Consider the following 27,082-nt stretch of genomic DNA (forward strand, 5'->3'; position numbering starts at 1 on the left):
TTATTTCAACAATGTATCTGATTTCCTAATGTCATGCATGCCATGTGGTCTCCTCTTAATCACCACACGTAGAGTAATTGCCATCTTGAGTAAAAAATCTCAACCCCGTTCCACTCAAACCCCGTTATCAATGTCAATGGATTATTCAACATGCAGAAAATATGTTTTTCTGCATGTTAAATTTGTCCTTAATGGGGTGGGCTATTCAGAAAAGTAATTCATTTCGATCAAATTTTCCCGAAAAAAAATTCCAAATATTATGAATGACTCATAAACACACAAGCTTTAGAATCTATAGTGAAAACTCCTCACTCAGGTAGAAATGTGATCTGTTGATCATCTGTCAGTCTGATCACCCCCCCCCCCCCCCGCCCCCTCCCCCCAAACAAACACACGCACACGCGGACGTGCGTGCGCGCTACCGGATTGAGCTACATCGAAATTGGCGACCTATCGAATGATGCGACGGAATTAAACGCTGCAGCCACAATGTGTGAGTTTGTGGGTTCTCCTCCTGTCTGACGGATTGATTGATTGATTGATTGATTGATTGATTGAAGACTTTATTGTCAGGTTACTGGTACAATGTCAGCTAAAAGGAGATCCTAGTAAGCTTTTCAGCTTATTTACACAGGAACCACTTTCACACATAACATTGACACAAATAGAAGATGTGTACCTCTGTGTGTGATTTTTTTTCAGCATAAGGACAACAGCGACCTCTGGAGTCACACAGTTCCACAGGTCACCTGTACCGGTGTAACCAGCAGCCTGCTGCAAGCTAGGCTGGAGGCGTTAGGGTTAGGGTGTGTGTGTGTGTGTGTGTGTGTGTGTGTGTGTGTGTGTGTGTGTGTGTGTGTGTGTGTGTGTGTGTGTGTGTGTGTGTGTGTGTGTGTGTGTGTGTGTGTGTCGTACGCGTGCGCGTGCGTTCTGTGTTACCTGAGCGTCCATTCAGCGTGACAGAGGAGGAGGAGGAGGAGGAGAGAGCTGATCTGATCTGCACCTGTCCGTCTATCAGTGTGTCAGTGTGAACCCCCACACAGAGGGCTTGTAGATCTGCTGCACCTGTGAGTCTGTCAGTGTGTTTCTGCTGTTAGCAGAGCAGAGGAGAGGAGAGCAGCTTGTGTGTCTGTTCTACACCAACACCAGAGAGGAGAGGAGACCATATAGGAAGCTTCTCCAGACTGCTTTCTGTCGCGTTGCGGATTATTTTTATACTTTATTTTTGTGTCGCCTCCTCTGAGCGTTCTGTATGAAAGATATCATCCAGAGTCCTGCTCACTGCTACCTACCCGGTCTTCTTCTTATTACTGGACACAAAACATCTCCACTGGATCTATAACTCTAAACACAGAACAGATGTAAAGGACCACCGGTCTGTCTGCGTTAGGTTTTAGTTGTAGTGTTGTAGTGTGTAGTTTATTGTAGTTTAAATAAAGATGCCTGTTCAGATCCCAGACGACTCAGACTTCAGCTCCTTTAAGCAGCAGTGTGAGAACCATGAGGGATGGATGGTCAAATACAACAAGGGATCAACCACCGTGTGGTGCAGACAAGAAGAGAGCAAGACTGTTCAGAAACTAAAGGTAAGATTTAATTTAACCACTGTGTGTTAGACTGTTCAGAAACTAAAGGTAAGATTTAACCACCGTGTGACTGTTCAGAAACTAAAGGTAAGATGATTTAACCACTGTGTAGTGTAGACTGTTCAGAAACTAAAGGTAAGATTTAATTTAACCACTGTAGACTGTTCAGAAACTAAAGGTAAGATTTAATTTAACCACTGTGTGACTGTTCAGAAACTAATGGTAAGCTCTGCCTGTCTGTAGTAGTGGAAAAGTATTCACATTTTAATATAGGCCAGAGTTGATACCTGTGTTGATGTTTGGCTTCCAAATATGTAGTGTCATCTAGTGTTGGCATTTCACCCTGGCTAGTGAGTGTTGGCATGTCTCTCTAGTGTTGGCATTTCACCCAGGCTAGTGACAATAGGAACATGAAGTCTCTCTAGTGTTGGCATTTCACCCTGGCTAGTGACTATAGGAACATGAAGTCTCTCTCTAGTGTTGGCATTTCACCCTGGCTAGTGGCTATAGGAACATGAAGTCTCTAGTGTTGGCATGTCTCTCTAGTGTTGGCATTTCACCCAGGCTAGTGACTATAGGAACATGAAGTCTCTCTAGTGTTGGCATTTCACCCTGGCTAGTGGCTATAGGAACATGAAGTCTCTCTAGTGTTGGCATTTCACCCTGGCTAGTGACTATAGGAACATGAAGTCTCTCTAGTGTTGGCATTTCACCCTGGCTAGTGGCTATAGGAACATAAAGTCTCTCTAGTGTTGGCATTTCACCCTGGCTAGTGACTATAGGAACATGAAGTCTCTAGTGTTGGCATGTCTCTCTAGTGTTGGCATTTCACCCTGGCTAGTGGCTATAGGAACATGAAGTCTCTCTAGTGTTGGCATTTCACCCTGGCTAGTGACTATAGGAACATGAAGTCTCTAGTGTCGGCATGTCTCTCTAGTGTTGGCATTTCACCCTGGCTAGTGGCTATAGGAACATGAAGTCTCTAGTGTTGGCATGTCTCTCTAGTGTTGGCATTTCACCCTGGCTAGTGACTATAAGAACATGAAGTCTCTAGTGTTGGCATTTCACCCTGGCTAGTGACTATAGGAACATGAAGTCTCTCTAGTGTTGGCATTTCACCCTGGCTAGTGACTATAGGAACATGAAGTCTCTCTAGTGTTGGCATTTCACCCTGGCTAGTGACTATAGGAACACAAAGTCTCTAGTGTTGGCATGTCTCTCTAGTGTTGGCATTTCACCCTGGCTAGTGGCTATAGGAACATGAAGTCTCTAGTGTTGGCATGTCTCTCTAGTGTTGGCATTTCACCCTGGCTAGTGGCTATAGGAACATGAAGTCTCTAGTGTTGGCATGTCTCTCTAGTGTTGGCATTTCACCCTGGCTAGTGACTATAGGAACATGAAGTCTCTCTAGTGTTGGCATTTCACCCTGGCTAGTGACTATAGGAACATGAAGTCTCTCTAGTGTTGGCATTTCACCCTGGCTAGTGACTATAGGAACACGAAGTCTCTCTAGTGTTGGCATTTCACCCTGGCTAGTGACTATAGGAACATGAAGTCTCTCTAGTGTTGGCATTTCACCCTGGCTAGTGACTATAGGAACATGAAGTCTCTCTAGTGTTGGCATTTCACCCTGGCTAGTGACTATAGGAACATGAAGTCTCTCTCTAGTGTTGGCATTTCACCCTGGCTAGTGGCTATAGGAACATGAAGTCTCTAGTGTTGGCATGTCTCTCTAGTGTTGGCATTTCACCCTGGCTAGTGACTATAGGAACACAAAGTCTCTAGTGTTGGCATGTCTCTCTAGTGTTGGCATTTCACCCTGGCTAGTGGCTATAGGAACATGAAGTCTCTCTAGTGTTGGCATTTCACCCTAGCTAGTGGCTATAGGAACATGAAGTCTCTCTCCAGTGTTGGCATTTCACCCTGGCTAGTGACTATAGGAACATGAAGTCTCTCTAGTGTTGGCATTTCACCCTGGCTAGTGACTATAGGAACATGAAGTCTCTCTAGTGTTGGCATTTCACCCTGGCTAGTGACTATAGGAACATGAAGTCTCTCTCTAGTGTTGGCATTTCACCCTGGCTAGTGGCTATAGGAACATGAAGTCTCTAGTGTTGGCATGTCTCTCTAGTGTTGGCATTTCACCCTGGCTAGTGGCTATAGGAACATGAAGTCTCTCTAGTGTTGGCATTTCACCCTGGCTAGTGACTATAGGAACATGAAGTCTCTCTCTAGTGTTGGCATTTCACCCTGGCTAGTGGCTATAGGAACACTCTCTCTAGTGTTGGCATTTCACCCTGGCTAGTGGCTATAGGAACATGAAGTCTCTCTAGTGTTGGCATTTCACCCTGGCTAGTGACTATAGGAACATGAAGTCTCTCTAGTGTTGGCATTTCACCCTGGCTAGTGGCTATAGGAACATGAAGTCTCTCTAGTGTTGGCATTTCACCCTGGCTAGTGACTATAGGAACATGAAGTCTCTCTCTAGTGTTGGCATTTCACCCTGGCTAGTGACTATAGGAACATGAAGTCTCTCTAGTGTTGGCATTTCACCCTGGCTAGTGGCTATAGGAACATGAAGTCTCTCTATTGTTGGCATTTCACCCTGGCTAGTGACTATAGGAACATGAAGTCTCTCTAGTGTTGGCATTTCACCCTGGCTAGTGACTATAGGAACATGAAGTCTCTCTAGTGTTGGCATTTCACCCTGGCTAGTGGCTATAGGAACATGAAGTCTCTCTAGTGTTGGCATTTCACCCTGGCTAGTGACTATAGGAACATGAAGTCTCTCTAGTGTTGGCATGTCTCTCTAGTGTTGGCATTTCACCCTGGCTAGTGGCTATAGGAACATGAAGTCTCTCTAGTGTTGGCATTTCACCCTGGCTAGTGGCTATAGGAACATGCAGTCTCTAGTGTTGGCATTTCACCCTGGCTAGTGGCTATAGGAACATGAAGTCTCTCTAGTGTTGGCATTTCACCCTGGCTAGTGACTATAGGAACATGAAGTCTCTCTCTAGTGTTGGCATTTCACCCTGGCTAGTGACTATAGGAACATGAAGTCTCTCTAGTGTTGGCATTTCACCCTGGCTAGTGACTATAGGAACATGAAGTCTCTCTAGTGTTGGCATTTCACCCTGGCTAGTGACTATAGGAACATGAAGTCTCTCTAGTGTTGGCATTTCACCCTGGCTAGTGGCTATAGGAACATGAAGTCTCTCTAGTGTTGGCATTTCACCCTGGCTAGTGACTATAGGAACATGAAGTCTCTCTAGTGTTGGCATTTCACCCTGGCTAGTGACTATAGGAACATGAAGTCTCTCTAGTGTTGGCATTTCACCCTGGCTAGTGGCTATAGGAACATGAAGTCTCTCTAGTGTTGGCATTTCACCCTGGCTAGTGACTATAGGAACACGAAGTCTCTAGTGTTGGAATGTCTCTCTAGTGTTGGCATTTCACCCTGGCTAGTGGCTATAGGAACATGAAGTCTCTCTAGTGTTGGCATTTCACCCTGGCTAGTGACTATAGGAACATGAAGTCTCTCTAGTGTTGGCATTTCACCCTGGCTAGTGACTATAGGAACATGAAGTCTCTCTAGTGTTGGCATTTCACCCTGGCTAGTGACTATAGGAACATGAAGTCTCTCTAGTGTTGGCATTTCACCCTGGCTAGTGACTATAGGAACATGAAGTCTCTCTCTAGTGTTGGCATTTCACCCTGGCTAGTGGCTATAGGAACATGAAGTCTCTAGTGTTGGCATGTCTCTCTAGTGTTGGCATTTCACCCTGGCTAGTGGCTATAGGAACATGAAGTCTCTCTAGTGTTGGCATTTCACCCTGGCTAGTGACTATAGGAACATGAAGTCTCTCTAGTGTTGGCATTTCACCCTGGCTAGTGACTATAGGAACATGAAGTCTCTCTAGTGTTGGCATTTCACCCTGGCTAGTGACTATAGGAACATGAAGTCTCTCTCTAGTGTTGGCATTTCACCCTGGCTAGTGACTATAGGAACATGAAGTCTTTCTAGTGTTGGCATTTCACCCTGGCTAGTGGCTATAGGAACATGAAGTCTCTCTAGTGTTGGCATTTCACCCTGGCTAGTGACTATAGGAACATGAAGTCTCTAGTGTTGGCATTTCACCCTGGCTAGTGACTATAGGAACATGAAGTCTCTCTAGTGTTGGCATTTCACCCTGGCTAGTGACTATAGGAACATGAAGTCTCTCTAGTGTTGGCATTTCACCCTGGCTAGTGACTATAAGAACATGAAGTCTCTCTAGTGTTGGCATTTCACCCTGGCTAGTGGCTATAGGAACATGAAGTCTCTCTAGTGTTGGCATTTCACCCTGGCTAGTGACTATAGGAACATGAAGTCTCTCTAGTGTTGGCATTTCACCCTGGCTAGTGACTATAGGAACATGAAGTCTCTCTCTAGTGTTGGCATTTCACCCTGGCTAGTGGCTATAGGAACATGAAGTCTCTAGTGTTGGCATGTCTCTCTAGTGTTGGCATTTCACCCTGGCTAGTGGCTATAGGAACATGAAGTCTCTCTAGTGTTGGCATTTCACCCTGGCTAGTGACTATAGGAACATGAAGTCTCTCTAGTGTTGGCATTTCACCCTGGCTAGTGACTATAGGAACATGAAGTCTCTCTAGTGTTGGCATTTCACCCTGGCTAGTGACTATAGGAACATGAAGTCTCTCTCTAGTGTTGGCATTTCACCCTGGCTAGTGACTATAGGAACATGAAGTCTTTCTATTGTTGGCATTTCACCCTGGCTAGTGGCTATAGGAACATGAAGTCTCTCTAGTGTTGGCATTTCACCCTGGCTAGTGACTATAGGAACATGAAGTCTCTAGTGTTGGCATTTCACCCTGGCTAGTGACTATAGGAACATGAAGTCTCTCTAGTGTTGGCATTTCACCCTGGCTAGTGACTATAGGAACATGAAGTCTCTCTAGTGTTGGCATTTCACCCTGGCTAGTGACTATAAGAACATGAAGTCTCTCTAGTGTTGGCATTTCACCCTGGCTAGTGACTATAGGAACATGAAGTCTCTCTAGTGTTGGCATTTCACCCTGGCTAGTGACTATAGGAACATGAAGTCTCTCTAGTGTTGGCATTTCACCCTGGCTAGTGGCTATAGGAACATGAAGTCTCTCTAGTGTTGGCATTTCACCCTGGCTAGTGACTATAGGAACATGAAGTCTCTCTAGTGTTGGCATTTCACCCTGGCTAGTGGCTATAGGAACATGAAGTCTCTCTAGTGTTGGCATTTCACCCTGGCTAGTGGCTATAGGAACATGAAGTCTCTCTAGTGTTGGCATTTCACCCTGGCTAGTGACTATAGGAACATGAAGTCTCTCTCTAGTGTTGGCATTTCACCCTGGCTAGTGACTATAGGAACATGAAGTCTTTCTAGTGTTGGCATTTCACCCTGGCTAGTGGCTATAGGAACATGAAGTCTCTCTAGTGTTGGCATTTCACCCTGGCTAGTGACTATAGGAACATGAAGTCTCTAGTGTTGGCATTTCACCCTGGCTAGTGACTATAGGAACATGAAGTCTCTCTAGTGTTGGCATTTCACCCTGGCTAGTGACTATAGGAACATGAAGTCTCTCTAGTGTTGGCATTTCACCCTGGCTAGTGACTATAAGAACATGAAGTCTCTCTAGTGTTGGCATTTCACCCTGGCTAGTGGCTATAGGAACATGAAGTCTCTCTAGTGTTGGCATTTCACCCTGGCTAGTGACTATAGGAACATGAAGTCTCTCTAGTGTTGGCATTTCACCCTGGCTAGTGACTATAGGAACATGAAGTCTCTCTAGTGTTGGCATTTCACCCTGGCTAGTGGCTATAGGAACATGAAGTCTCTCTAGTGTTGGCATTTCACCCTGGCTAGTGACTATAGGAACATGAAGTCTCTCTAGTGTTGGCATTTCACCCTGGCTAGTGGCTATAGGAACATGAAGTCTCTCTAGTGTTGGCATTTCACCCTGGCTAGTGGCTATAGGAACATGAAGTCTCTCTAGTGTTGGCATTTCACCCTGGCTAGTGGCTATAGGAACATGATGAAGGCTCTCAGCCCTCTCTGTCCACTGTTTTAAATGATATGAAGCTGAATTTGGATACTTTCCAATCAATCCTATAAACACTATGGATACAATATACTAGAACGTTGCGCTCCTTGGAGTGCAGATCCCTGACAGCTAGGAACATGATGAAGTTGATGTTTGTCCTCTCTTAAACCTCTCTATCTAACCCTCCCCACCGTTTTAATGATGTGATGCTGAATTTGGATACTTTCCATCTGGATTAAAATCCTAGAATCAATCCTTTTTACTATGGTTACAAATGTACAAGTGGAACAGTGCAGATCCCCACCAGGCCAGGTGGCCTACCCTAGGTTCTAGCATTAAGGGCTGTCATACTCTCCTTTCATTTCATTAATGTTTCCCTATTTGATCGGTGAAGCACATTGGACTGCACTTGCTCGATGAAAAGTGCTATATACTGTAAATAGAGTTTCATTGATTGATATACGTCTGTCACGATTAACTATTCAGTTGTGTTTTTGCCTTTGAACAGTGGACATAGCCCACGCTCACAACGCAGCGTGAATCTGCTATTTCCACTGCTATTTCCACTTTTTGTTTATATTTGAAAATGTATGAACATTTTTCAACATGGAAACGGTTGTGATGATTATGCAAAATAATCACGATCGTCTCAATTAATTGACGATTAGCCGATTATTATGAGCTAATTGTGACTGGATGGTGGATAGTTTGGTGGACCTTGTGTTTTTATTGACCGGGTTCTGTCAGCCCTTTTTTCTGCAAGAATCCATGGGCACACCAACATAATACGGGGGTGTAAATATTGTCACTGTCGGGAAGAAACCTTGTATTTGTACGTTTCTTCGCAAAGCTGCTTCATCATACAAGGCTGTCGCACAACAGTAGCGAAAACAGCAGATCTACAAGCACTCAACGCCTCGCACCGCAAGGCGTTGTGTGCTTTCAAGCAGTTTCAAGGGGCACACTTGACCCTTCTCAGGGGCACACCAAAGGTCCCCAGGCACAGTGGTTGAGAAACACTGCAATAGCCTACACAGCTTTTACAGTCAGAGGTACATTAGCCTACAAAGCCTGTATGTTACAGAGGACTTAAAGGACAACTTTGTTTTTAGATAGTCATTAACTCATTCCCTGCCAGGCCCGATAGTCCCGAGATTATTCCAATGTCTTTCCCCGCCAGGCCCGATAGTCCCGAGAATTAAAAAAAAAAAAAAAAAAAATTCAAAAAAATTTTTTTTTTGACCCCAAAAAATGGAGTAGGCATGATAGCAATCGCGAAATTGCATGTTTAACCCCCATAGCAACCCCATCTTTCAAGCATGGCAGCCATTTTGGCAGCCATCTTTGTTAAACATAGTGGCTGTTATCTCATGAATGCCTGAACGGATTTCCATTCGGATTTTTTTGTTTGAAAGCTGTGAGCAATGTGGACACACGTGGTGCATTATCTAGGCATGGGTGTGCATGATCCGTGCACACCCAATTACATGGAAGTCTATGGAGACGAATGGCAGGTGGGAGTACGGAGGTATGTTAAAATGGCGGTCAATGTGTTAAAGACAAGAAAAGATGAGTGTTAAATGTTTTCATTTACTGCTTTCTGTTGTTTTAGCGATTTTAGTATTTTCATTTCAGTGGGTGGGGGCATGTGTACAAGTGGCTTCCTGAAAAGTGACAGTTTGGCAGGGGTTCCCAAACTTCTTTGTCTCAGGTCACCCCATGAATGTTGTTTTAATCCGAGGCACCCCTACATTATAATTTTCACTCCCAGCACCTAATATTTATATTATATCGTCGTTGTCGGGTGGAAACCTTGTATGTCCAAAACTGTTCGTTTTGTATTTATCATCTATAAAATGATCTAAACTAATGAAAACAGCAGATCTACAAGCACACAACGCCTCGCATGTGCGACAGTCTTGTGTGATGAAGCAGGGCTTTGCTTTACCAAAAGACGTACACATTTGAAACTTGGAGATACGAGGTTTCTGCCTGACAGTGACGATATTTTAGTGATTACCGGTATATTGCAAGGAAAACGTTGAGATAATAGCCATTTTGGTTAGAACTGACTGAAATAACTTTGTACTTCAAGTTTAAAATGTTGTTAGTGATAGTGATGGAATCTGGTAGAAGTGTGCATTGGCACAATTCAATTCAATTCAAAGGGCTTTATTGGCATGAGAAAACATACATTTACATCGCCAAAGCAGAAGTGTACAAGGTACTATACAATCAATCAATATAAATCAATCAGAATAAAATATCGTTGTTGTCGGGTGGAAACCTTGTATCTCCAAGTTTCCAATTTGTGCGTTCTTTCGCAAAGTAAAGCCCTGCTTCGTCACACAAGGCCGTCGCACAAAAGTAGTGAAAACAGCCGATCTACAAGCGCACCGCGTCACTAAAGAACTGACACTAAAGAACTGATGCAATAGAATTGCAGGCACAGGTCTACACATGCAGGTTGTATGTCATGTCTTTATGCTGTATTTTACTGTGTAGTTCTCTGAAACAGTAATGGAACAGAACATCCTCTAAGCATGTAGCTTGCTGCTTAGCAGACGTAGACATAAAAACAACGGAAATGCCAGCTTCAGTTACTCAGATTTCAGGAGGTGTAGTTCCAGACTCTATACAGCGTATCGGAGATTGTGGCATAGTTGTCTGGCTACGCAAGACTACTCACACACACACACACACACACACACACACACACACACACACACACACACACACACACACACACACACACACACACACACACACACACACACACACACACACCTGTGTGAAAGAGGAGTTGAATGACCTGAGCTTGAAATCAACTCTCTCTGATTGTAAAGGTATTTATGTACACAGCTGTACATGAAGAAGACCTTCTACTATGTTTAATGCATGGTCTAAAATCATTGATTCCTTTAGGAACACTTGTGTTTTTGTCGTGTCATTTGTTTTCAATGTCGGAATGGAGAGCGCCTCCCCTTGAAAACAAATGACACGACAAAAACACAAGTGTTCCTAAAGGAATCAATGATTTTAGACCATGCATTAAACATAGTAGAAGGTCTTCTTCATGTACAGCTGTGTACATAAATACCTTTACAATCAGAGAGAGTTGATTTCGGGTACACACCTCCATTCCGAAACCCCACCATTCCGAAGATTGACTTCCATTATTCGGAATGGTGGGGTTTCCCATTGTTCTATAAGACCCCACCATTCCGAAAATCAGAAACACCACCATTCCGAATATGCAGTTTCATTTTCACCCACCTCCATCCACCCCCACCAACCTCCACCCACTTTCACCCACCTCCAACCACCCCCACCCACCCCCACCCACTCTCAACCTCCACCCAATTTCACCCAACTCCACCCATCTCCACCCACTTCCACCCACCTCTACCCACTTTCACCTACCCCACCCACCCACCTCCATCCACCCCACCAACCTCCACCCCCACCTGTACCCACATCCACCAAGTTTCACCCAGCCCCACCCACCTCCACTAACTTTCACCTACTTCCATCCAGATCCCTCCACCCACCCCACCCATCTCCACCCGCTTTCACCCACCTCCACACACCTCCACCTACTTTCACACACCTCCACCTCCTACCTCTGCTCAATTTCACCCACCTCCATCCACTCCATCAACCTCCACCTACTTTCACCCAGCTCTATTCACTTTCCCCCAACCTCCACCCACTTTCACCAAGGCCCACCCACTTTTACCCAACTCCACCCACTTTCCTGCCCCTTGGTGTCGGGTGAAAGTGGGTGGAGGTGGGGGGGCCAAAGTGGGTGGATCCATGTGGGAGAAAGTGGGTGGAGTTGGGTGAAAGTGGGTAGAGGTGGGTGGGGGTGTGTGAAATTGGGTAGAGGTGGCTGGGTTAAAGGGGTTAAAGTTGGTGGAGGTGGGTGGGTGGAGGTGAGTGAAAGTGGGTGGAGGTGGGAGGAAGTGAGTGGAGGAGGGGGAAAGTGGTTGGAGGTGGGGGGGGGTGAACGTGGGTGAGGTAAAGTGGGTGGAGGTGGGTGAAAGTGGGTGAAAGTTAAAATAATTTATTTTAACTTTTTCGGAATGGTGGGGTTTCGGAATGGTGGTGTTTCGGAATGGTGGGGTTTCGGAATGGTGGGGTTTCGGAATGGAGGCCCGTCCCCTCCGAGGGGTCGCCACTCCGACAGTGACTTCTTATTGTCGGAGTGGCAACACTTCCATAGAGGTTAGGGTTAAGGTTAGGGTAAGACATAGGGTTAGACATGTCGGAAAGGAGAGATGCACTCGTTTTCAAGTCATCATTAATGAGGCACATTTTGAGCTGCAGTGCTGCACAGAGCAGGTCTTACTGTACATCACATCATACATACAGACAGACAGAAACTATTCTTTCAGTGTGCTACATTCATTATGAATCCATGATTTTCACCATTAGCTTTCTTCATGAATTAAAATCCTAAATCAATGACACACGCACATGCTGACATTCTGAATGGAAGTTAACAGCAACACCTCCGGTCAGCCCTGTAAATAACGTTCTCATCCATGGCTAGTGTTTAGACTCGACTCGTTACATCATATTACACAACGTAACCACTTGAACCCCAGCATCCCTATTCTGGGGGGAAGGTTCACCAAAAATAGCCGATCTACAAGTGTACAAAAAGTCTACAAAAATCAAGTGCAGTGCAAATCAGATCTGTTTTACTACGCATAGTGAAGTGATATTGATGAATTCCAAACAGACAGACAGACAGACAGACAGACAGACAGACAGACAGACAGACAGACAGACAGACAGACAGACAGACAGACAGACAGACAGACAGACAGACAGACAGACAGACAGACAGTGCTAGGTTATCCTGCAGTGAGTGAAGGGCATCAGCATGCTTAAAAATTAACGGTGGAAACCACAGGTAATGGCAGGAGGCTGGAAACCTGAGCAGCACTGTTAACTTACTGTAGCCTGGGCTAATGCTAATGCTAACCCTAAGCTACAGCAGCACTGTTAACTTACTGTAGCCTGGGTTAATGCTAATGCTAAGGCTAAGCTACAGCAGCACTGTTAACTTACTGTAGCCTGGGTTAATGCTAATGCTAAGGCTAAGCTACAGCAGCACAGTTAACTTACTGTAGCCTGTGTTAATGCTAACGCTAAGGCTAAGCTACAGCAGCAGGCGTGTTTAGTGTGGTCACCATAGGAATGACACAGGTCCCAGAACCTTTATGCCCAAAGCTTAAAGTGAACCTGTTTTTTTTTTACTTAAGTTATCTGGATTGTAAGACCACAGTGGCCTTAATGCCCCTCAAACCAATGGCATGACCTGAGACCACAGTGGCCTTAATGCCCCTCAAACCAATGGCATGACCTGAGGCCACAGTGGCCTTAATGCCCCTCAAACCAATGGCATGACCTGAGACCACAGTGGCCTTAATGCCCCTCAAACCAATGGCATGACCTGAGGCCACAGTGGCCTTAATGCCCCTCAAACCAATGGCATGACCTGAGACCACAGTGGCCTTAATGCCCCTCAAACCAATGGCATGACCTGAGACCACAGTGGCCTTAATGCCCCAGCTGACTGTACACCTTCTCTGTCTTGTCAATATGTAGACAGTAGACACCAGTGTATTTTGTTAAGCCTCTGAAATCTTAACTCCTGAGTCCCCATCTTTAAACCAATCCTGTAACTTTGATTGGTGCAGGGCTGAGCATGGATCAGATTGTAAATACCATCATTCACTGTGTGCTATAAGGTCAGTGTGATGCAGTCAGCCATGTTTTTATCCTGCTGTAGTTTTTCACCTGGTGGAAAAACTACAAAAACAGCCTAGGGTTTCATGCACCATTAAAGATGGTGGAAACCCATTGATCTCCAGGTCGCGGCTGGTTGTGACTTGTGAGCTTGTAGATCGGCTATTTTCGCCAAACCTTCCCACCAGAATAGGGAGGTGAATGGTTCCAGTGGTTCATGTAAAACCAAAGTTCCCAGATCACAACAAAGGTTCTGCAGCCTCCTCTGCAGTGACCCCGAGGACCCACTAGGGGGTCCTGGACCCCCTGTTGAAGACACACATGTTGAGATGTTAACATATTAACACAACCTGTAACAGATTTAAGATGAAGTAATGATGAAGATTAGAGCTGTGACTCTTTAATAATTCATCCAGTGTTTGTGGAGCGCTGAGGCATCGCTATACCGCCTGAATAATTTAACATTCCACTGCAGAGAGAGAGGGGGGGAGGGGGGAGGGGGAGGGGGGGGGGGGGGGGGGAGGGTCGCTGGGGTTCCCTGACAGCCTCAGACTGTGAGTTTGGAAACAGCTTAAAGGACAACTTTGTTTTTTTCCAACAAGGGTTCATATTTTAGATTGTAATTACAGAAAAGAAAAAGTGAGTGTTAAAATGTTTTCATTTGCTTCGTTCTATTGTTTTATCGCGTTTACCGTGCTAAAATGTGGGGCATGCGTGCCGTACGCATGGGGGCATGCGTACAAGTGGCTAAATATGTATTTTTAGACATAATAAGCCAGCAGTTTCTTTATTGCTATTTACAGTAACACTTCTAGCCCCCATAAGTCACATCCAACCATGAAGGGTTGCGTTGTATCTTGGGCTTATTCTGTGTAAAATGACATATTTAGCCACTTGTACGCATGCCCCCAACCACTGAAATAAGAATCTCTAAAACAATAGAAAGAAGTAAATGAAATAATTTTAACACTCATCTTTTATATTATTTAATTACAATCTAAAATATGAACCCTTGTTGTAAAAAACTAAAGTTGTCCTTTAAACGAGAAGGAGGGAAATGGTTTGTAGGTGAAAGTATAAAAGAGTTATGAGAGCACAAACAACGTGCGCCAGAGAAATGGGCACTTTTCTCCATAGACTCCCATTATGAGGAGTGTAAAAAGTTTAAAAGTTAAATATTTCAAAAAATATGAAAAATGTTAAAAAAAGAAAAATACAAGCAATAATCACTGTGTTAAGCTGAACATGTCGAAGTTTGAACAAAGTTTCTAGCACAAAGTGTGTGGGAGTTGAAAGCGGACGGAAAAAGTGGCAGATACTTGTGAGCGGAGTGGAGCGGGAACGAAAGTCACTCTGCGCTCGCTCCTCACTCTGGTCGGCCACCGGGCTTTGCCGCTTCCCGCCGCTCCGTCGCTCACCTTGATTTGCGCATTTGTCGCTCCCCGCTCCGCTCAGGGTCGTCAGCAGCCAAAATAAAAAAAGTATTTTGCTACCATGTCCGAAACACTTTCTCCTTTGCTTTGCCACAACAAGTGTTCCCAACACAAATGCCTGCTGTAACGTGAGCCTTTGATGGAGAGCTGCCTTCAATGTTACAAAAGACGCCATCTAAGGCATTTTTTTTAATAAGATGAGCAATATTAAATCCAGTTGGTTATTGATTAATCACCACATTCGAGAAGGAGGCGACTTATGGCGTGTGTTTTTCATCAGTCTCACTTGCATTCCAAATCGTATCCTTTGACTGGCTGGTGATAGGCCTATATAACTTAACTGACACAAGGTAGGCTATTTATTATAAACATAGCCTTGTGTGGATGATATAGATACATATAGATACATACCGCGGTGCTTTCTCCATCCTGCGACATGGCTGCACTGCCACAGACTGCACTTGGCACTGTTTTGTTGGAAACATGCTGCGCGCGGCCCCAACAGGGTCGCCTAGGAGCAGAGGAGGTCGGCGCTCCAAGGAGTGGAGGAAAATCCTCGCTCCAAAGCCGCTCAGACCCATTTGAAAAGTCGCTCACGTCAAAAACGCGCTCCGCTCATATGCTGTGCTTGAAAGTGTGAAGAATATAAACTGGGGTAGAACTATATATAAGTATGGTGGATTACAATAAGTGTTTTGCCATTGCATGGCAGGCACACTTAATGACTGCAGTATCAATAGGCCTACTGCAATGTAGAAATACTCTGTTAAGTAGAAGTCTTGTTAAGTGTGCCTGCCATGCAATGGCAAAACACTCATTGTAATCCGCCATACTTAAGTACATATTGAAGCAATAAGCCTCAAGAGGCGAGTGGTTACCTGGTATTTTACACCGGCTGAGAGGCGTGTCTCCAACCCTCTCAGAAATAACGCACCTGGGTTTGATATGAACTGATTAAAGGTGTGGGTTATAGTCTCACATACCACAGCAACCAGCCAATCAGAATCAAGGAATGGAACTAGCCGTTTTAGAAATATCTATACTATAATTTTGCGAATGTCTGAGTGAGTGTCTGTCTGTCTGTCTGTCTGTCTCAGCGTTTCTCCTCGGTGGCTGGAGCAATTGATCTGAAATCGCATCACCATCAGCATATGAACACACCTGACATAACTGTGAAGCCCGTTTGTCACTTTCACAATCGTATGCTGTATATTAGCATTTTTATGGTGTATCTATATCTATTTAGCCTACAGTACCTTTTGTGACCGCACATGTTAAGGGAGGGGCGCTGTTGTTCAGGCCATGCACAATCACACACACACACACACACACACACACACACACACACACACACACACACGGGGGGGGGGGGTGTGCAGGCAGGCGGGCGTGGGGGGGGGGTTCTGGCCCTGTTACAGATGATGTCCAAAAATCATGCAGATCGGTACACAGTATCTCTGTAGCCGTTAAATGGAACGGGTATTTCTTACATTGATGCTCCTACATATTAGCATGCAAGCACCAGTTAAAGTTACTTTCCATCCCTCATATACTGTGTGCACAGTGCCCATTCCATAACCCACACACTGCACATCATTTCGGAGCTCATATCTTTGAACGGGTAAGGGCTAGTATATATAATCAATCACTTAACAAAATTTCGGCACGTAATAAATGCCACTAGATTTACGCCACCCCCGTAATATATACATCAAAACGTGCGGCTCGGCTGGGAATAGAGTGCTATTACTTTTCTGTCTGTCCTTATCCTTATGTCCACACCTCAACACAGAGGAAGTTCTGGGGGTGGGGGGGGGGGAAGAGAGAGAGAGAGAGAGAGAGAGAGAGAGAGAGAGAGAGAGAGAGAGAGAGAGAGAGAGAGAGAGAGAGAGAGAGAGAGAGAGAGAGAGAGAGAGAGAGAGAGAGAGAGAGAGAGAGAGAGAGAGAGAGAGAGAGAGAGAGAGAGAGAGAGAGAGAGAGAGAGAGAGAGAGAGAGAGAGAGAGAGAGAGAGTGTTCACAGGCAATGGATTCATGATTCAGGCTTATTAGGTGAGAAAGCCTTAATGTTCAAGGTTGGCAGCAATATGTGTCACAACATGAGGGATAAGTGTTGTGTTGTTAAAGTGATCCCTGACTAATACGACAACTATGTCTTAATACATTATAATTGTCCTCTATAACTACAATGTAAAATTTAAAACACATTAAATATTTTATTTCTTCTAGAAATAGCTAATCTTTCACTCGGTAGGGGAAATGCCTGTCGCAAGTTGATGATGTCATAAATGTCATGTGTCATTTTTATGGCATGCATGTGCAAAAAAAACAAAACACAAACACATTTGAAATATTGATTTGATGCTCATATTAACCATAGGAAGTATTACGTTTGTTTTTATTTTCACATGCATGCCATAAATTCCATAGGGATAGATCACACTTGACATTTATGACATCATCAACTTGCGACGGGCATTTCCCCTACTGAGTGAAACTATTTCTAGAATAAATACAATAATTGAGGTGTTTTTAATTTTACATTGTAGTTATAGAGGACAATTATAATGTATTAAGGCATATTTGTCTGAATATGTATTCATATTTTGTATCATACTGTATGCAATGCTTTGGCAATATAAAAATGCTTGTCGTGCCAATAAAGCACATTTGAATCTGAATTTTGGAGAGAGAGGAAGACACCAGTTATGTTGCCATACCTTAAGAAGTACATTCTATTTCCCCCCCGTTTCTACGGTTTCTTGGGCTGGATATGGCAGCCTGGAACGGTTGTTCAAGTGCAGCTAAACTTGGCATGTTAGTAAACGTGCCACAATACCTTGTAAAAGTGACCATTTTGTCAAATGTTGTAGTTATTTTACTGTAATTTAGCAACATAATACAGATAGACAAAGAGACATTCATGGATTTATATTTAAAGGTAACTTTTATGTTTCCCCCCTGGACCCAGGGTATGGCAGCTGCATACCCCTGAGAGAGACCCAGAGAGACAGAGAGAGACCCAGAGAGACCCAGAGAGACAGAGAGAGACCCAGAGAGACCCAGAGAGACAGAGGGCTGTGTGTATAAATGTTTAACAGCAGTGTTCAGGACAGTGCTGATAGAGTTACATGCATCCATTGATCCTCCGTTAACAGTGGCTCCGCTGACACACTGGAAAGTACTGACGTCTTTAGCCCCGCCCCCCCGGGAGTACAGTAACCAGTTTGACATCATCGTGACCCCTCCCCCCCTCTCTATGACATCACCCTGACCCCTCCCCCGTTCACCTGACGCTGCTGGAACCGTTCCACCCGAGGCTCCACTTTTACTGCTGCCTGGGTTCCGTTACAAACATGTGACCTGCTGTGGCAGCAGCCGAGCCAACACAGGCTGATGTCATGTCGTTAGCATAATTAGGAGCGGTGAAGGTCCTAGTACAGTATGCTTCCTTGAGGAACACCAGCAGCCCGGTGGGGGGTGGGGGGTGCACCACCTGTCCCCTCCCCTCCAGATAGGGTGAGGGGGGGGGGTCTCGTTCACCTCCACCACCTGTCCCCTCCCCTCCAGATGGGGTGGGGGTGGGGGGGCACCACCTGTCCCCTCCCCTCCAGATGGGGGTGGGGGGGGGGGGGGGGGGCACCACCTGTCCCCTCCCCCCCAGATAGGATTCCATCGGGTTCCAAACCGCTTGCCTTCAACTCGTCAATCAGTAGAGAGTGATTTACGGTGTCAGATGATGCCTTTTTGGAGGTCCAGCATGACCATGCCACATTGTTTGCCCGAGTACAAGTTGACTTTAATGAGCCTGAGTTTGTTGAGGCACAACAAACCTCCGCCTTCCACCTGGCAATAATAATAATCTGTGTTGTCCTCACAAGTCTGTTCAAAACAACAACTACACGTATTCATGAACAACGTCACAAAGATCATCAGGTCTCCACTGTACACAGAAAACCATCTTATCAACAGGACAGTTTGTTCAGTGCAGCGATGGCTGAGGAGACAAAACTCCTGCTAAACCCAACCTTGTTCCTCTTCAGGGTTCTGTTCTTCACCCTGATGGCATGAGGTGGACGTAGAGATACAGAGGATGATCAGTGTTATTGATACAGAGGATGATCAGTGTCATGTGTTATTGAGAGAGTGAAGTCCCATGATCTTGGAAGCAATGTGGATAATACTGTGAAGTTTGTTTAGGCCTGCTAGCAAAAGAGAACAGTAGATATGAAATGATAGTGTGTGTTTGTGTGTCTACAGATGTGCATCATGATTCATGTGTATCATGTTTATTATGTGTTAACAGATGTGCATCGTATGTAAAGACCTCTCTATGTCTCTACAGATGTGCATGGTGTGTAAAGACCTCTCTATGTCTCTCCAGATGTGCATCATGTGTAAAGACCTCTCTATGTCTCTCCAGATGTGCATCGTGTGTAAAGACCTCTCTATGTCTCTCCAGATGTGCATCGTGTGTAAAGACCTCTCTATGTCTCTCCAGATGTGCATCGTGTGTAAAGACCTCTCTGTGTCTCTCCAGATGTGCATCGTGTGTAAAGACCTCTCTGTGTCTCTCCAGATGTGCATCGTGTGTAAAGACCTCTCTATGTCTCTCCAGATGTGCATCGTGTGTAAAGACCTCTCTATGTCTCTCCAGATGTGCATCGTGTGTAAAGACCTCTCTATGTCTCTCCAGATGTGCATCGTGTGTAAAGACCTCTCTGTGTCTCTCCAGATGTGCATCGTGTGTAAAGACCTCTCTGTGTCTCTCCAGATGTGCATCGTGTGTAAAGACCTCTCTATGTCTCTCCAGATGTGCATCGTGTGTAAAGACCTCTCTATGTCTCTCCAGATGTGCATCGTGTGTAAAGACCTCTCTATGTCTCTACAGATGTGCATCGTGTGTAAAGACGTGTCAGCAGAGACTCTCTACGACGTCCTCCATGACACCAGCTACCGGAGGAAGTGGGACAGCAACATGATTGACACCTACGACATCGGCCGTCTCACCGTCAACGCCGACGTAGGATACTACAGCTGTAAGACCCTAACACTAAGCCTAACCCTAAACCTAAACCTAACCCTAACCCTGTCTGTCTGTAGGATACTACAGCTGTAAGACCCTACTGTACTACTGATACTACAGCTGTAAGACCATACTGTACTACTGATACTACAGCTGTAAGACCATACTGTACTACTGATACTACAGCTGTAAGACCATACTGTACTACTGATACTACACCTGTAAGACCATACTGTACTACTGATACTACAGCTGTAAGACCCTACTGTACTACTGATACTACAGCTGTAAGACCCTAACCCTAACCCTGTCTGTCTGTCTGTCTGTCTGTCTGTCTGTCTGTCTGTCTGTCTGTCTGTCTGTCTGTCTGTCATCACCACGTTACTTATTTATGTCAGAATGGGGGAGTTTTAAAGATTCATGTTGACAAGGGAGAGGTCACCTCAAACGACGTGTGTGTGTGTGTGTGTGTGTGTGTGTGTGTGTGTGTGTGTGTGTGTGTGTGTGTGTGTGTGTGTGTGTGTGTGTGTGTGTGTGTGTGTGTGTGTGTGTGTGTGTGTGTGTGTGTGTGTGTGTGTGTGTGTGTGTGTGTGTGTAAACTTTAAGCAGGGACATTGACTATTGATTAGATTCTAGGAATTGAATCGATAGTGAATCAAACAGTTGAGAAGAGAAGAGGAGCAAACATTGATTCTAACTCTGTCTAATTCATTGTAACTCAGTTTGTCTTTATTATACAACACTAGACTGCACAAAGACACACTTATAGTCACGTTCAGGACAGCCTTATACTTCATACAATACATTATGTTATCTTAGAGCAGGCCTCTGGAATCTGCTAGAAACATCATTTATACTGTTATCAGGGTTCGCACGGTCATGAAATTCCTGGAAATATTTTGAAATTAGAAAAATATTTTTCCAGTACTGGAAAAGTTTTGGAATTGATCAAGGGTCCTGGAAGGTCCTGGAAAAATAGTTGTCTTTGGGTATTGATTTTGTTAATACCTCTGAAATTACACTAAACATTGGCCAAATTGTCAAATAGCAGGGGCAGAAATTGAATAGAATAGTGTTATACAAAATTCCTCTACTCTTAGTGCTCGTCAGGGTGCCGGGGTCCCCAGTTCAAATATGATTATTTCGGGGGTCACAGCCTGAAAAGGTTGAGAACCACTGGCAAACACTACCTGTCTTTGGGCATTGCGCATAGGAGTAGGCGACTCGTTATGGAGCTGAATTATTGTTATAGTCCTGGAAATCGGGTTAAACTATTCTGGATACGTTTTGGAAATTAATTGGTAAAGATGTGTGGGAACCCTGTGTTATGCAATGATGTTTTCAAATACATTTGAAACAACATTCTAAAGGTTGGTGTAATTAGATAATAAATACATAGATAGCTGCTGATATGGTAGGCCTATAGAACGGAAGGTTACATTGTAACCCAGGTTCTCTGAGTGGAGAGACTGACTCTCCACTACATATTGTAAATATGTAGTGGAGAGTCAGTCTCGAACACGAAAGAGAACGGAGGTGCAGTGGGTAGTGCTGTCTCCTCACAGATAGAAGGTGCTGGGCGGTTCCTTTTGCCTTGGATCTTTCTCCTTCTTGACAGATTGTTCATGTGCTTGATTGTTCGTGGAAAGAAGCTCTTCTGCAGTCTGTTGCTGGTACCGAACATTCTGTAGATATATATAGAATAGATACTGTAGATGTTTTAAGTTCTGTGGATTTCATGAATATTGAGCCAATGAAAAGCATAAACAGAGCCTTAATAGATCATTTCCTGTAGAGTAACGGATCTGTTTCCACCTGACAGATACAATATACACTAATAATTTATACAGTAATATTATACAGTAATATGTATACAGTATGAAGTCTGGACTGCACTGGTTCTCAACCTTTTCAGGCCGTGGCGTTTAAGTCTTTAGAGGGTTTAAAACTTTATGCACATTTTTACAGTGACAATTTAATTACTTTTTGATACCTCTAAAATGACAAATTAAACATTGGCCAAATTGTCAAACATTAGAGGCAGACATTGTGAAAATAGCAGATCTACAAGCTCACACATTGTGAATATTGTATATGTAATATAATGTTGTGAGCATGCAGATCTGTAGAAACACACAGTTTGAACATCAGTAAGAGGTTTCTGCACAACAACAACAATATGCTGGGGGGGGGGGGGGGTGAGAGAGTTCAGCACTTTCTCTGCTCGAGGGAACAAGAGACTGTTTCCTACTGTGAACCAACAGCAATGCAGATACACTGTACTGTACTGTACTGTACTGTACTGTATAGAGCAGTACAGTAACAAGAAACTGTTCCTACTGTGAACTAGCAGCAATGCAGATACACTGTACTGTACTGTATAGAGCAGTACAGTAACAAGAAACTGTTCCTACTGTGAACTAGCAGCAATGCAGATACACTGTACTGTACTGTATAGAGCAGTACAGTAACAAGAAACTGTTCCTACTGTGAACTAGCAGCAATGCAGATACACTGTACTGTACTGTATAGAGCAGTACAGTAACAAGAAACTGTTCCTACTGTGAACTAGCAGCAATGCAGATACACTGTACTGTACTGTATAGAGCAGTACAGTAACAAGAAACTGTTCCTACTGTGAACTAGCAGCAATGCAGATACACTGTACTGTACTGTATAGAGCAGTACAGTAACAAGAAACTGTTCCTACTGTGAACCAACAGCAATGCAGATACACTGTACTGTACTGTATAGAGCAGTACAGTAACAAGAAACTGTTCCTACTGTGAACTAGCAGCAATGCAGATACACTGTACTGTACTGTATAGAGCAGTACAGTAACAAGAAACTGTTCCTACTGTGAACTAGCAGCAATGCAGATACACTGTACTGTACTGTATAGAGCAGTACAGTAACAAGAAACTGTTCCTACTGTGAACTAGCAGCAATGCAGATACACTGTACTGTACTGTATAGAGCAGTACAGTAACAAGAAACTGTTCCTACTGTGAACTAGCAGCAATGCAGATACACTGTACTGTACTGTATAGAGCAGTACAGTAACAAGAAACTGTTCCTACTGTGAACTAGCAGCAATGCAGATACACTGTACTGTACTGTATAGAGCAGTACAGTAACAAGAAACTGTTCCTACTGTGAACTAGCAGCAATGCAGATACACTGTACTGTACTGTATAGAGCAGTACAGTAACAAGAAACTGTTCCTACTGTGAACTAGCAGCAATGCAGATACACTGTACTGTACTGTATAGAGCAGTACAGTAACAAGAAACTGTTCCTACTGTGAACCAACAGCAATGCAGATACACTGTACTGTACTGCACTATAGAGGTGTTCAGAAGGAAGAAAGAAAGAAAGAAAGAAAGAAGGACCATAATAATTCATAAGCCTGCTAGCGTCCCTATTTTGAGCATGTCATTGTTGTCAAAAACAGATTTTTTTTGTGAACATACTGTAGTAGATCTGCAAGCGCAAAATGAGTGGCAGTGTAACCTTTTAGATCTGCAGATACTGTTGTAGGGTTAAAGTGCTTAAACTGATTTTGCTGGGGACCCCCTGGTAACCCCTCAGTGACCCCTGGGGGTCTCCGGACCCCACTTTGAGAACCACTAGACTAGAGTGTGACAGAGGGCAGAGGAACAGGAGTGTGTCTGTATACTGTAAAAGAGTTGAGACAATGTTCTAGTTGGTGATGGTTATGATTTAATGTACATGATGTCATGGTTATGATTTAATATACATGATGTCATGGTTATGATTTAATGTACATGATGTCATGGTTATGATTTAATATACATGATGTCATGGTTATGATTTAATATACATGATGTCATGGTTATGATTTAATGTACATGATGTCATGGTTATGATTTAATATACATGATGTCATGGTTATGATTTAATGTACATGATGTCATGGTTATGATTTAATATACATGATGTCATGGTTATGATTTAATGTGCATGATGTCATGGTTATGATTTAGACTATAGTCTAGTTCTACTGTTAGCTGAACCATAGCCTCGGAAACCCAGGCTTCTTTTGGGGATCAGAAGAAAAAGAAGCCTGGGCGATCGCGTTATGATCACTGTTGTAGGAAGTGTAGAATTTCCCTAACCAATCAGAGTGCAGAGAGCGTCGCACCGAATGTGTTGACGTCATGACGCAGCAGCGTTCTCTGTGCTGAGAAGAGGAGCAGAGGGGGGTGGGGGGAGGAGAACACATGCTATTGGCCAGCGGAGATTTTCGCCGTGCCCGCCCATTTACACACAGAAAGTGTCCGCGTGGCCTCAGAGTGGCTGAACCATAACAGACCATAGTTCTACTGTAACTGAACCATAACAGACCATAGTTCTACTGTCATGGATGTCAGTCATCTCCAAATGTGGGCATTGTTTCAGCATGCGGCTGTTAACATGGTGGAGACGCATGCGCAGTACAGGCGGCGGTATCAGTGATCAGTCATCTCCAAATTTGGGCAGCGCTACAGTTTCCTCCTCTGATGTGCTGACCTGGCCGTGGCTTCAGGCTGAGCTGAACCAGCGCTGCTCCAACAGAACACTTCCACTAGTGTTAGGAACATCACACACTCACTGTGTGTTTCTCTGCTTGTATTTCTAGTCTTTGTCCAGGGAAGTGTCCCACACGTCTTCTTCGTCTTAATGCAGTGTTTTATACTGTATGTGTGTCCTAGTCCTCTGTCTTATAATGTTTTATTTTATATGTGTGTCTCTAACTAACAGGGAAGTGTCCTAGTCCTCTGTCTCATTGTGTTATTGTATTTAACATGTTGTATGTTATTGAACATGTATGTTATTTAACATGTTGTATGTTATTGAACAGGGAAGTGTCCCAGCCCGCTGAAGAACAGAGACTTTGTCACCATGAGGTCGTGGCTTCCTCTGGGAAACGACTACCTGATCATCAACTACTCTGTCAAACACCCGGTAACGATGTTCACTACACTCTGTCAAACACCCGGTAACGATGTTCACTACACTCTGTCAAACACCCGGTAACGATGTTCACTACACTCTGTCAAACACCCGGTAACGATGTTCACTTCACTCTGTCAAACACCCGGTAATGATGTTCACTTCACTCTGTCAAACACCCGGTAACGATGTTCACTTCACTCTGTCAAACACCCGGTAACGATGTTCACTTCACTCTGTCAAACACCCGGTAACGATGTTCACTACACTCTGTCAAACACCCGGTAACGATGTTCACTTCACTCTGTCAAACACCCGGTAATGATGTTCACTTCACTCTGTCAAACACCCGGTAACGATGTTCACTACACTCTGTCAAACACCCGGTAACGATGTTCACTACACTCTGTCAAACACCCGGTAACGATGTTCACTACACTCTGTCAAACACCCGGTAACGATGTTCACTTCACTCTGTCAAACACCCGGTAACGATGTTCACTACACTCTGATAAACACCCGGTAACGATGTTCACTACACTCTGTCAAACACCCGGTAACGATGTTCACTACACTCTGATAAACACCCGGTAACGATGTTCACTACACTCTGTTAAACACCCGGTAACGATGTTCACTACACTCTGTCAAACACCCGGTAACGATGTTCACTACACTCTGTCAAACACCCGGTAACGATGTTCACTACACTCTGTTAAACACCCGGTAACGTTGAGGCATTTCAGACTTTACTTTTATATATTTACATGTGTATATTTTACACCTTTACTCCACCACACTGCTGGCTGCCAGCTTATTTCTGGCCTTTCAGTGGTGAAAAGCAGAAGTCTATCATTCATGATGTTTGTTTTCAACATAACTATAGAAACACTTCTGGATCACATTCCACCAAATCACCTCTGATCACATTTTCTATTTTATTCTATTTCAGTGGTTCCTAAACCAAAATATATATATTTTTGAGGTCTACTTTTGAACATTTATCTTCAAATATGATTATGTTGGGGGGGTCCCCAGTTCAAATATGATGATGTTGGGGGGGTCCCCAGTTCAAATATGGCTAATTCTGGGGTATAAAATGGGGTATACTGTTGTGTTTCCATTGATCAGATATTGATTAGATATGTTATATATTGATCAGTTATGTTATATATTGATCAGTTATGTTATATATTGATCAGATATGTTATATATTGATCAGATATGTTATATATTGATCAGATATTGATCATATATGTTATATATTGATCATGTTGCAGCAACATCCTCCTAAGAAGGACTATGTGAGAGCAGTGTCTCTGCTGACAGGATATCTGATCCAGAACAACGGAACCAACGGCTGTACGCTGTACTATCTGACCCAGGTTGACCCCAAAGGTACTGTACACACACACACACACACACACGCACACGCACACGCACACACACACACACACACCAGTGACAGTAATCCTTATTGAGGCAGTAAGGTACTGAGGCAGCAGCAAGCAGAAAGGTCTTTAAGAGAGGCAGCAGTAGACCTGCAGTCTGTCTCAGATATTGTGGAAACTCCTCCAGTCCCAGTCAGACTTCATAGAAACAATTCAATCAAATGTGATGTTCCTCTGGAACATCACATTTGATGCTGGTGAAAATCCATTGCCTGACTATTTAAAACTACCACACGATGCTCATACCGCCTCTGAATTCTATAAAATGTCAAAGCAACAGTTGGGTGATACATGTGACAGTCTCAAACTGATCTGGGTATGGATATTGAAGATGAACATTGGGAAGGACTTCTAGCAAATGCAGGACATGGGATCAGAGAAGCAAGGGGGACATTTATGTAGTATAAAGCCCCGTTTTCATTGAGCAAAACTTCTGGAAGTTTCTTCAAAAATTACGGCAATTTTGAAATTCACGCCATGTGAAAACGGCTCCTTATTTTGTCCTCCGGGAGTTTTGGGGTCCTAAATTTGACGGCAAAATACCTAGTAATTTTTGTGGAAATTACCGTGAGAATACAAATTTCCCTTCTGTGAAATCGCATACCGTTATTTTTGACGGTTTTTTGACAAGCAGGTGCGTAAGGAACCAATAATAACAGTTAAAGCATTGTATTTGGGATTGAAAACGATCTGAATGTGAATGGGATATACAGTAGAAATAAAATACAGCTTCACCTTGCATTAGGGATATAATTATTTAGGCTATAGAGTAAGAGTAGAGTCGCATTGTTGTG

The 27,082-nt window shown here is 43.9% G+C and overlaps 1 protein-coding gene across 2 annotated transcripts in view; it reads left to right on the top strand.

Annotated features, from left to right (window-relative positions):
* The first annotated feature begins 888 nt into the window (after nt 1-888).
* Nucleotides 889-27,082, top strand: part of stard15 (StAR-related lipid transfer (START) domain containing 15) — a 32,004-nt gene continuing 5,810 nt past the window's right edge. The window contains exons 1-4 of one of the 2 annotated variants that reach the window (XM_080746175.1): nt 889-1,586; nt 19,747-19,894; nt 24,746-24,849; nt 26,118-26,235. In XM_080746175.1, the coding sequence (XP_080602301.1) occupies nt 1,440-1,586; nt 19,747-19,894; nt 24,746-24,849; nt 26,118-26,235 (517 nt within the window). In that variant the 5' untranslated portion in view covers nt 889-1,439. Of the gene's footprint in view, nt 1,587-1,750; nt 1,765-19,746; nt 19,895-24,745; nt 24,850-26,117; nt 26,236-27,082 lie in introns of those variants that run through there. The other variant, XM_080746176.1, reaches the window with a different exon arrangement.

The sequence above is a fragment of the Nannobrachium achirus genome (genome assembly GCF_963921795.1).
Source record: "Nannobrachium achirus genome assembly, chromosome: 17".
Lineage (NCBI taxonomy): Eukaryota > Metazoa > Chordata > Actinopteri > Myctophiformes > Myctophidae > Nannobrachium > Nannobrachium achirus.